This window comes from Ceratotherium simum, chromosome 37 (genome assembly GCF_057802395.1).
Source record: "Ceratotherium simum simum isolate JZ-2026a chromosome 37, ASM5780239v1, whole genome shotgun sequence".
Classification (NCBI taxonomy): Eukaryota; Metazoa; Chordata; class Mammalia; order Perissodactyla; family Rhinocerotidae; genus Ceratotherium; species Ceratotherium simum.
This window is the reverse complement of record NC_141936.1, coordinates 11,087,434-11,099,929: the sequence shown is the minus strand read 5'-3', so window position 1 is coordinate 11,099,929 and position 12,496 is coordinate 11,087,434. Positions and strand designations below refer to the sequence as shown.

General features: G+C 35.8%; 1 protein-coding gene across 17 annotated transcripts in view; it reads right to left on the bottom strand.

Annotated features, from left to right (window-relative positions):
* TRIP12 (thyroid hormone receptor interactor 12) overlaps window positions 1-12,496 on the bottom strand; it is a 154,090-nt gene that overhangs the window by 38,701 nt on the left and 102,893 nt on the right. For 9 of the 17 annotated variants that reach the window (XM_087424728.1, XM_087424727.1, XM_014785371.2 and 6 more), the window contains 9 exons: window positions 10,173-10,321; window positions 7,350-7,385; window positions 7,170-7,265; window positions 6,192-6,284; window positions 5,836-5,997; window positions 4,122-4,190; window positions 3,870-4,035; window positions 771-888; window positions 493-652 (listed from right to left, as the gene is read on the bottom strand). In XM_087424728.1, coding sequence (XP_087280854.1) covers window positions 493-652; window positions 771-888; window positions 3,870-4,035; window positions 4,122-4,190; window positions 5,836-5,997; window positions 6,192-6,284; window positions 7,170-7,265; window positions 7,350-7,385; window positions 10,173-10,321 — 1,049 coding nt within the window. The remainder of the gene's footprint in view (window positions 1-492; window positions 653-770; window positions 889-3,869; window positions 4,036-4,121; window positions 4,191-5,835; window positions 5,998-6,191; window positions 6,285-7,169; window positions 7,266-7,349; window positions 7,386-10,172; window positions 10,322-12,496) is intronic. The other 8 variants (XM_087424729.1, XM_087424731.1, XM_014785370.2 and 5 more) reach the window with 1 other exon arrangement.

Below are 12,496 nucleotides of genomic sequence, written 5' to 3'. Positions count from 1 at the left end.
TTTGTCATTAAAATTTATCCCATTAATGTTTGAATTATATACAAACCTATGTATGTATCACAATTTACTTAATCATTCACCTAGAGCTAGATATTTAAGTTGTTTCCATCTTTTCCCTTTTAAAAAATATTGTGAAGACACTATTTGTATGTAAATCTTTGCTTTTCTTTTGGATAGGAGATAGAAGGGACTTGCAGAGACATATAGCCTAACTCCTCCAATGTTTCCTTTCAGAAATGAGGAAACTATGGAACAAAGAACTTAAATTACTTGCTCCAAGTCAATCAGGTAGTTAGCAGCAGAAGCAGGACTACAACATCATGTTTTCTGACCTGAACAGAAATGAGGACCTTGTTCTCAGGAGACAAAATGAGAGAATCTTGAGTTAATTCAAAATTGAGCACATTTAGGTACACATATCCACCTCCCCACTCCATCCCTGCACCCACACTCCACCAAAATAGACATATTTAAACGGTACGATGAAACTACTACCTCAATGATCCGGCTGTCAATCCTGTTATAGGGATGCCAAAGGCCTCGGTCATCACGCCACTGCCAGATCGCACCATCTGTGTTCTGCGCGTTTCCCTTCTTCAGCATGGTATCAACTGCAAAAATGCCTTCTTTTGGTAAACATGGCATAAGTTCACTGAAAACAAAAAGTGCAATTATTTTAATAAGTAGCTTCCTGACCTATTAGTAAATGACAAGTCTCTAAGGTAAAATACCCTCATATAAAACACAGCCATTATTAGCCCAATCTTTACCAAATCAGAGAAGTCAATTCATACAGTTCTTGAGGACTTCGTGGAACAAGATCAATCTGTTCCTGACAACTTCCATTGGAGGCACCACACAGGAGGAAGTGAAGCGTTTCTGCAATGTCTGCAAAACCAACAACAGAAAACAAAAGCCTATGAAACTAGTTATACTACCTGATTTAAAAGGCAATCATTCCCTGAGAGGAAAACAACAATTATTTTCTTCTAAAGCAATATACTACAGAAATTAAAACTAAAAATCCAAATGAGGGGCTGGCCCTGTGGCGTAGTAGTTAAGTTCAGCATGCTCTGCTTTGGCAGTCCCGGTTCGCGGGTTTGGATCTCAGGCGTGGACCTAATCACTCGTCAGACATGCTGTGGTGGCAACCCACATACAAAATAGGGGAAGATTGGCACAGATGTTAGCTCAGGGCGAATCTTCCTCAAGCAAAGAAAAAAAAAAATCCAAATGAGTTGTGATAAAAACCTACAAAGAAATTTATGAAAAATTTTAACAGTTTTTTTCTAAAGACTTCAGTCTGAGTCCTAACCTTCTAGCTGGACATCTAACCACAAATCCACCCCCAGAGACTTCAGGAATCTTTTATCGCTTTCCTTGAGGAGCACAGGGCTTTGTACAAAAGTACATTCAAAATACACTTTAATCCTCAATTCAAGTATATTCGTATATTTGTCTTCAATTCAAATATACTGAAAATGTGTAGTCAATAGGATAAGCATAGTAATTAAAAGCATCTGAATATTATCACATTGTGATCATGAAAGTCATTACCTTACATGACATTAAGCATGCCAACTTATTACAAAGATCGGTAAAATATCCTCTACCCTAAGTTTCCATTCCCAGAAGACATCAGTTTATGAAGGAATTGGCATGAAAACCAGTCTGATGTACTGACACTGTGGGTGGAGGAAGCTCCCAGCCTCCACAAGTTTAGACACTCAAATAGCTAAAACTCAAGATAGGGCTGTGTCTTTGTTGGTTGTGATTGTGTGTGTTTCTGTAGATATTATACATATGTAAAACATACATAAACATTCCACTGAAATGTTTTGCCAGATATCATTAAGTTCTGTTATCAAGAAAAGTATTCACCACTGATTTGGGCAGAGAGGTATGGATAGTTAAATCTCTGCCTCAGAGAAATTTCAGAATGAGTAAAAACTTTAAAAATTTCTTGAAAAGTATAGTTTTGCCAACTGTCCTTAGAAATGTGAGTACACGGCAATGATACATTATAAGGATTCTCTAATTTTTTTCAAGAGATCAGAGGATGACAACATGTTTCCTTTGTGTTACTACTGTAAAAAGAAAATACAAGTCTAGTGGCCTTTACATGAAGAATGTGCTGGCAAACTTCATGGAGTATGCAAAAAAGGTGAAAATATTCATCCTATTAAAAGAAAAATAATCCAAAATGTTAAAGCAAACAAAACCTAGGCAGCATTTTTCCCAACCTGGTATTTAGGGAAATGCTGTGCCACACAGTAACAAGAAATAAACTGTACTCAAACTTGAGGAAATCGTGGACTAGGCAAACTTCAAACGGCTCCTAAAGATTTTAAGAAGCATGGGCCGGCCCTGTGGCTTGGTGGTTAAGTGCGCGCGCTGCGATGCTGGCGGCCCGGGTTCGGATCCCGGGTGCGCATCGAGGCACCACTTCTCTGTCCATCCTGAGGCCGAGTCCCACATACAGCAACTAGAAGGGTGTGCAGCTGTGACATACAACTATCTACTGGGGCTTTGGGGGCAAAAAATAAATAAAATCTTTAAAAAAAAAAAAAAAGAAGCAAAGTGTATTGAGATGACTCAAGAAAGAGTCAAACCTTTCCCAAACTTATCCAGGCAGAGAGTACTTTGTTCACGACACAAGCAAAACAGTATTCTCTGGAATACCAAGTTTGGGAATGACTCAATGCTTTAAGAGGAATCTTTTCAATAAACCACCTCAGCAGCACTGTTTTTCTCCAAAATTCTGTGCCAATGTGCTAACTCACAAGAAATGCAACTAAATATAAAACTGAATTTCCCCCTTAAAAAGTAATATTATACTACTTAATATTCCATCTGAGGCGGTGAGACCAAGCTTATTTTGTCAGTAAATATCATCACTGACTCCCAACATAACATCCTCGGAGATTAGAATTATGGATATGAAATTACCCACAATTACAGGTGTTCTATACCAAAGGGATCAACACTCTATTAGCAATAACCACAACATACAGATGTTTTCTGAAGCCTTATGTCTTCTGACATTAACTTGTGAAATCTAAGGTTTAAGAGAGGAATGCAACAGTAAAATAAAAGTGCGATAAAACTTTATCTCCTGCACGCTGGGTAAGGGTGGGAAGGGCTTAGAGAAAAAGTAGCAAAGATGAGAGACACTCATCTGTGGAAATAAGTTCCAACTTTTTGAGGAAGGAGAGCATTCTGGAATCAGGTAAACTGCTGGAAAATCTAACATGAGCAGAAAGGACAACCTACAAGCAGAAGACAAGCAGTTACTGGTAACAAAAAACTCAGAAGTTTCCTAATGAAGCATCATTACATAATTGAGAGTGTATAGAAAGCAATGATCTTGGGTCTTTAGCCCTAGAACCACCAAGGGTAAAATTTTAATGCACTATAAACTTTAAAAATCGTTATAGGGCTGGCCCCGTGGCTTAGCGGTTAAGTGTGCGTGCTCCGCTGCTGGCGGCCCGGGTTCGGATCCCGGGCGCGCACTGATGCACCGCTTCTCCGGCCATGCTGAGGCCGCGTCCCACATACAGCAACTAGAAGGATGACATACAACTATCTACTGGGGCTTTGGGGGGGAAAAATAAATAAATAAAAATCTTTAAAAAAAAAAAAAAATTAAAAAAAAAAATAAAGAAAAATCGTTATATAGGAAGCATTACTATGTTGTTCCCAACACAAAATTTATTATACATTAACATTTTTCTTGCTTTACTATCCAGAGCCTATGATATTAGCAATCTCTTCTACTTGCTTGACTTACATTGACTTTACTTATTAATGGATATTTTAAAAAGAAGCCACTTTTCCTCCTTAAAGTAGGATAATAAAATAGCACTTACTTTGCTTCATAAGTTGAACAGCTAAAGTTGGACAGTTGGAACACATCAGAGAAAACATGCGGACCACCATGATAAACATCCCAGAACTTAAAATTGGTGGAGTCACTACCAATAGTTGTTGAACATTTGTAAGCAGATCTTTGGAGGCAACCTGCTGGAGTAAATTCTTTACAAACATAAGAAAAAGGAAATTGTTATATCATGATTTAGCAATTTAACAACATGAAATACCACCCAAGACTAAGTGCTTACCTCCTCATGTTGGAAGTTGTCCACTAGACGTGCAAAACAAAGGCAAGTGCTTTCTACTGACTTTTTGTCCTATTTTTTTTATAAAGGAAAATAAAGTTTATTAATATAAAACATTTTCACTGTCTTATATCACTACCTAATCTTCTTCCTAACCCCAAATTCTTCAAGGCCAGCTCAATTAGGTGTGAGCTTTGAAAATGCACTGAACCTAAGCAAGGTACAATCAGTAACATCATGATTTCAAAGCAAAGAGCATCATCCTGATAGAACCTCACTCCTCCATTAAGGCCCCAACACAGAAAAGCAAATATACAGAAAAGGAACAACTTTTGTGCTTCTGTAATTTCAATACCTAAACAAAAATTATAATAAAGAAAAGATAAACATCCTACCATTCTAAAAACCCTTCCCAGGAGAAATGTTGAAAACATGCATACACTAAAAAGCCAGAAAGAGTTAAGTATATGTTATATGAACCAGAAGTTTACTGATAATGGGAAAAACGAGGTGTGGATCTGCTATATTCAGTATGGAAACAATCTAGAAATACTGTTAAGAGTGGCCTCATTGAGAAAACGTTTGAAACAATCCTCATAAGAATGAAAATAACAATTTAATGGCTTAACAAGTATTTTGATAGAGCTTGTTTTTTTCCTAATTGATAAATGGGCTTCAGATATAAAAACCAGACCTGCTTATGTAAAAATGACAATAATTCTGGTATTATAAAAGCCCCATACTTTCACTGTCACTTAAGTCTAGAAAGAGCGCTACAAGTAACAGTGGCCAATTATTTAACTTCTGATTCTCATGCCTTATTTCCAAAATAAGGTACTGAAATCACAGCTAACTAGAGAACATATTTGTAGCCCCCACAAAGCACAGGTTATCTCAGCCAAGTTTTTTTTTTTAAATAAATAAACTATTAATGGCACTACTTGTGTCTAGATCATCTTAGAAGCAAAACACTCCAGAGTGACTCAATAATCATTATTATTTTATCTATCTTATTTAAATCCCTTATTTAGCATATTCTTTGTACCTAATTTTCCCAAGAATATTTTAAGCACACTTTGTAAAGGTGATTGACAAGTCAGATTTCTAAAAATCTCTTTAGCAATAACAAACTTTAATTCATTAATTAAGAGAAAATTCAATTTCTCTACAACCTTGAGGCTTAACTCACGATCTGTCCTCCACCCCAGCCTCTGTAAGCCCTGCTTCCCATACTGCATCACCAGGTCCACTGATTTCATCTCCTAAATAATCGTTCCTGCTCTTCTCCAACCCCGGAGAGCCACAGTCTAAGTTTTTCATTTCATTTCTATTTGGGACACATTCTCGTCTCTCTTCTGATCTTAACCCATATGCCCCTAGTCTTGTCTGCCTAACCCAATGCCTTTTAGGAAAGGTTGATCTTTCCAAAAGAAAACTCGGATCATATCACATAGTAAACACTGTTTGCTGAAGTAATAAATTTATCCCTTAAAATCAAAATAGTTGAAGACATCAAATATATGAAATACTGTTCATTTGGGTAAATCCACCAAAATTTCATAAAATAATCTAATATGATATATGACTGGATAACAACGGAAAAAACATGGATCAGAACATTTCCAATTTACATATCCAGCTGGAAGATTTAAAATCCTACTTGAAATTGGCATTTTAAAAAATGTTTTATGAGACATAAAATAGGTTCATATTTTACCTGATGGGTTAGCCTTTGGGTAAGCAAGGGAAGCGAATCTGCCACAAAATGAAATTCATCCGGTGTGATACTCTGGCAGCAATTGGCTGCAATTGCTAGTGCATTTCTTTGGGCATTTATGCTGAAGAACTCTAAATACAGCAAGCAGTCTGCCAAACCACCCTAAAATACAGAAAACCGTTAAAGTGAAGAAACACCCTCTTATCAGCAATTAAAAAAAAAACCATTAAAAAGTCTAGTGCATCACTTTGGAAACGCCATGTGTACATATAGAGCTTGCAATCTAGGAGCTAGTACAAACGTGGATCTAAAATCCAACATTCAATGAAATATAGTCCTTTGGTAACAACACTCACCGCCTGTAGAATGGCTTTACTGTGTCTACGTGATAACATCTCCAAGGCAGTCAAGGCTTGCTCTGCCACATCAATACACTGAATAACTTGTAGCTGGGAACACATAAATAGGTAACTTAAGGTTATCATTCAAGTTCTTTTCGCTTATCTTCTACATGAATAAATACAGCATTTTCTCTAATTTCCATCAATCTATACTGCCTCTAACATGAAACCTACCATAGGAAACTAGTGATTTATGAGCTTAAGCTATAATGTATAGCCAATATCGTTTCCTTCCAACTACTGCGCTCTAAGATACTGAAAAATGTTTCATATAGATAATAAACTAAATCCAATTACATAACCTTAAATCTTCATATTTAAAATAAATGGGTTGTTTTATACAACATATTTTTAAAATGAGGTTTTAAATTTCATACCATATTCCAAGGTTATCAGATAATGCAAATTTTATTGTGCATTAAAAAGAAAAAGGCCCTTAAGACAAACTAAGAACACAACCTACCACAGACCATATGAAAAAATTTCCTTTCTCCACTGACTCACTTTGTGACCTCGAGCAAGGAATTTTGTCTGTCTCAGCCTTCTAAGCTGTAAAATGAGGGTATAAATAGCTATCAACCTCATTGGGATGTTTTTTGAAAATAATGAGATTATTTATAATCAAGCCCTTTAAATTCTTCTCTGAAAGATTTTATATTGACGTTATAATTGCTATTCTTAAAAACTATAAAACCGAGATGATTTTATAAATACTTTATTAGCATCAGCTTTAAACTACTGGTCTGCTAAACATGAAATATTTTTCTGGGATCTTGGCTAAAAAATATACTTTCATTAGATAATAAGACGCTTAAAAATGTCTTTGAAGGTAGCTTAACAATTTGATGTACTACTTTAGAATTCAGAAGTCAAGGGTTCTCAACTTGATGCCCCTATGCCTGCTTTTGGCAAGCTGGGCACAAGTAGGATTACCTTTTCTAAAAAGACAGGAATTGCGTCTACTACAACAGCAGATGATCGAGGAAGGGCTTCCATCATGTATGTTAAGGCTCGACAAGCATGGTTCATCTAGAAAACAAGAGGGCATTTTTACTCAATAAAAACTCAACATTTAAAGTTGGAGTGTTTTTAAAAAATGCAGCATATACTTACAATATCAAAATTATGCTCCATCTGCAGTAATGTTATCTGTTAAAAAAGATTATAACAAAGTATTAGAAGCTGTCTATCTTCTTAGAGAAAAGCCCTAGAAGAAGTATTTCTTCCTCTACTTCAACTGAAATGGAAAGTATTATTCAAGTCTTTTGCCATATGAAAATAACATCACGTTAAAACCTAGCATGCATATACAAGAAATGCTTCTATTTATTAAGAGGGCATGACTCATACCCTGTAGCTCCGACTTGGGAACTTTGCTAGATAACCATCACCTCGTGATCCAGGTCAAAAACAAAGCGTTCCTGTTACTTCCAACCAAACTTTCTGGTACCTCTAATCCTCCTTCAGAAGCCCATTATAACATGTCACTGAGGACTTAACAGGTATTAATAAATACTGAATACCTAAATGAACACACCAGCAATGCACTGCCATTTGTTAAATTAACAACTGTCAATACAGATTCAAGACCATAGCTTTAACCGTTGTGAATAAGCTGCTCTAAAAGTTGAGCTAAGCCTCATTGAACTCAGCTGTAAAATACAAAGTAGTATAGGATTTAAACACAATACTGATATCAGAAACTAACTATGCACTAATTAAAGCCTGACTTAATATAATTATTCTACAAATCCATGAGTGAGTTAAATATACTATATAAATATACATATCGGATTTTATTTTATTTTAGTTTCTCTTGTGGAAAAGACCTTAAGCAGATTTCAACCATGTTTCTCAAAGGAGAGAATGCAAAACTGCTAGGGGTATATACACTCCATCCTTCTGAAGCAGCCAAAGCTATCAAAGAAACTTTCTACTTGGGGAAGCAGACAATCATCACAATCTTCTGGTCTTCAATGGAAAATTTTAAATGCACTGAATTTAAGCTATAAAGTACCCCACAATTAAATGTATATCTACAATAACAGACATAATATATTCTAATACAATACTCATTTAATATGAGTGTCTTCTCAGCTCTGAATTACGCTGGGTAAAATATATCTATACACCACAGGTTCTTATAACTAGTCTTGTTAAATACACACACACACACACTCCATTTCGGGATTGAACCATGTCTCAAATCACCTACAGTCAGTCACTTAAAATAATCACTCTAAATTGAAAGGGCTTGTCATGTTAACAGAAAAAGTAACAAATTCTCTAGTTCTTAAGGTGAAATGAACCTTATAAAACCACGTTTGGGAAGGATTGCTGTAAACAGATTGCCTTTCACCAAAAATGACTATGGTCACACAAGTGAATGGTGATAGACAGATATCACAATATTCAATTGTGATGAAAGATAAATCTGGACAATTCATTAACAACTGTCCTTATTAATAGTATGAGCTGACTTGTGCAGGTCTACTAAGTACTTAAACCTAATCAACAACCAGCAAATTAAGTAAATTGGATTATGTGAAATTTCTGCCTATATTTAATAGCATCTTTAACTAATAAAAAACTACATTTTAACAGTAGATAATATAAGGTAAACATAGTCCTTTGTGGCTACCTATTTTTTAATGAACAATAACAACAACAAAAACAGTTTAATTCAAGTAAGAGAAACCAGCTATTGAAGAAATCAGTAATTTGAGCATGAATATTAACATAGGCAAAATGTCCAAGTAGAAAGGCTAACATTGCTTTCACGAAACACTCAGAAATCACCAGGCAAGTCTTTATTACAGTAGAACTGGTAAAATTTGAGAGCTAGCTTTCATTATGTGGAGGTCTGAGTGGCGGAAGTCGAAGAAACTGGTCTATCCTTTATCAACCCCTGCCAAAGCCAAGGCATCCAACAAGTCAGAAAAGGCAGAATAAAGACTATGTCATCTTGTATTTGACTGGTCTTCACTCAGCTCTCTCCACAATCTGATAATGTGATCAAATGAGACAATCTGACATACCAACCACAATTTCATTTTGTCAACTTTATGCACATTTAACAAAGACTTACATGATATTTGTTTTTAACTTCCAAGGTAAAATATGCTGTGAATATATTCATGATGTTTATGTTAGTCTTTCATTAGTATTTCATTTCAGACTTCAATTTTAACCTTAAATTATAGCCAATTTCTTTAACCCTGGACTAAGAAAATTACCAAGCTACTATTTAAAGGACATATTATTCTCAAGGGTCTACATTTGGTAATGGCAATTTATCTTCCTGTTATTTTCATATTAAAAAGCTTAAGCAATTAAGATGTTAATAAATTCTAAATATCAACTCACAACTGTGTTGAAAATCATTAAAAGATTTTTTAAATTGTTTTTCTATTGGAAGTACTGTTGTTTTGTTTTGGTCTGTTTTTGCTTAAAATAAAACTTTTTAAGCTGGAAGGATCCATGTGGTGTTCTGGCTTAACTGCTTCACCATGCACACAATTATCAAACATGAAAACCGCTATGGCCCAAAAAGAGAACCTACCAGTGAGTTGCTTATTATTCTCTCATGTATCCCCAGATTAAAAGAGAAAGCTTGTAAGGCTTGGTATAGTAAGTCAGGGTATTATTATTACCTGACAGGGCTAAGAACTTACAATTTAAAACTAGTCATTTAAGTATCAAAGATGGGTTAACTATTCATCAAGAAATGGTTTAGAAAAGTAGTACTAACGCATCATTAGCAATCACTCACAATATTTATAAGCATAAAATAAAAGTACTAAGCCATACTCTGCTATCTCTTAGTTCTATCATGTTTTAAAATTCATAAGACAATAATCATGCTTTCAGTAAAAATACTGTCAGCATTCAGAGAAAAACTGAGGGAGGTAAAATGAAGGGAAAATTCTATCTTACCAAAGCTGGAACGACACTCTTGACAGGAAACCCTCCCAGTGTCTCCTCATTTCCCATGACCAATAACTGACACATTTCAATAACTGCCTGGAGTTGCTGACTTTCATCACTTGCTTGTAGTCCTTGCAGAAGCTGCTGGGCCTTAGAACCTTCAGAGGGGGGAAAAAATCATTATTTTTAAACATTTAAGAAAATTATTATTATTGGGGCCAGCCCCATGGCTTAGCGGTTAAGTGCGCGCGCTCCGCTGCTGGCGGCCTGGGTTCCATACCAGGCGCGCACCGACACACCGCTTCTCTGGCCATGCTGAGGTCGCGTCCCACATACAGCAACTAGAAGGATGTGCAGCTATGACGTACAACTATCTACTGGGGCTTTGGGGGAAAAAAAAAATTATTACTAGGTACAAGGTGTGACTCTACACGGTAGGTGGTTGCTTATCTTCTTTGGATCCCAAGTAAAAGCTAGGTCTATATACCAGGGTTAAGACAGGCTGCTAATAATTCAAGACAGAATTAAATTAGTTGGATTTACTCTGCCTTAAAGTGATCGCATAGTGTTTTTTTTTTTCTGGTGAGGAAGATCAGCACTGAGCTAACATTTGATGCCAATCCTCCTCTTTTTTTGCTGAGGAAGACTGGCCCTGGGCTAACATCCATGCCCATCTTCCTCTACTTTACACGGGACACCGCCACAGCATGGCCTGACAAGCGGTGCATTGGTGCACGCCCGGGATCCAAACCCGGGCCACCAGCAGCGAAGCGCGCACACTTAACCACTACGCCACGGAGCCAGCCCCTCATAGTTATTTTTGTCCTCTAATTTTCATCTTTTAAATGAGACAAGTTGATTGGTTTTTAATAGTTACAACAAAAAACAATATGCATAAGATTAATATAAACTGTTACCTTAAATATAGTGAGCAAAAGCTTTCTGTAATAATAAAAACCTGTTAAACAATGATGCCCAGACTTCAAAGGAAATGCTATATACCCCTAAATACTTGCATCAGAATGAGTGGAATCCAAGTAACAGTGAAAGGGCAAGTAAATGAAGACAAACAGCATAATGCATCTAACAAAAGACCATGGAAAGAATGGGGTATTTTCTAAAAACAGCAGAAGACTGGCCTTTTCACCTCCTCTCATTTCATGTGCAGATGCTGCTGAGTTACTTTAGAGTACTTCTCCTTTTAAGGCTCAATTCCGTTGCCCAAACAACTGAAAAATGCTAAGACTCAACTCCCACAGGGAACTAAGTTGACCTGAACAAGATACTCAAAAACAAAGTCTACATATGTTTCAAATTTTCATGGACAACCTTCTACTTGTAACCAATTAATGCTTACCAAATTTATACCTGATGTTACTTTCAAGCTCTTTCTCTTCTTATACCTTTTTCAGGGTAGTATTTGTATATTTGATTTTTCCAGTCCCATATCATTAAGTATTGAAACACTTAGAAATTACATATGTTTGGAAACCGTCAATAAGTGTGGAATTCATAGGAAAACCAAGGGTTTTTATTTCAATTAAATTTCAATGATCTTCCTGAAGGGCATAGGCCATTCAAAGGGATACACAGTGATCCTTACAAAGTTTGTTTTCTCTATTATTTAAGACTGTGGCTAATGAATTGCACAACTATCACTGCCTACCTTCCTTTACCATAACTAAGAATCCATCCAAAAACATATTGCAAGAAAGTCAAGTTTAGAGGGACATCATCTTTAAATTTTCAGACTAAATAATATCAGTTCCTGTTAGAGAAGGCTTAGCCTTTTTGTGTTGAAATATTGTGGAAGAAAAAACAAAATGAAGGAAAAGTAACTACTGAAAACAAAAGAATCTTCGGTTGCTTCTAGATTTGTTTTTTAAAGGATGAAATAGTTCATATAAAGTATGTACACTCTAATAGCACAACCACCTAAAATAGGAAAAACTGACACATATGCCATTGGATGTCTTATAAACATTGTGGCTGGCAATTCTAAGAACATGGGCATGATCAATCATCACCAATAACACTGAACTTTTGGAATGTTCCTAAAAAGATCTTATACCAAACTGAAAATGACAACAAAAAGCCAAAGCCATAATTTATCCTCCAATATATGAAGAGAAACCAGCTCCTAGATCTGTCGATTTTGGTTTTAGGACCATTTTATTCTCTTAAAAATTGGTGAGGAGCCCCAAAGCACTTCTGTTTGCATAATTTATATCTAATGGTATTTATTAAATGCATTTGGAATTAAACGAGAAAATTTTTAAATATTTGCTGATTCATTACATATTCATATAAACAAACTTTTTGTGAAAAACGAC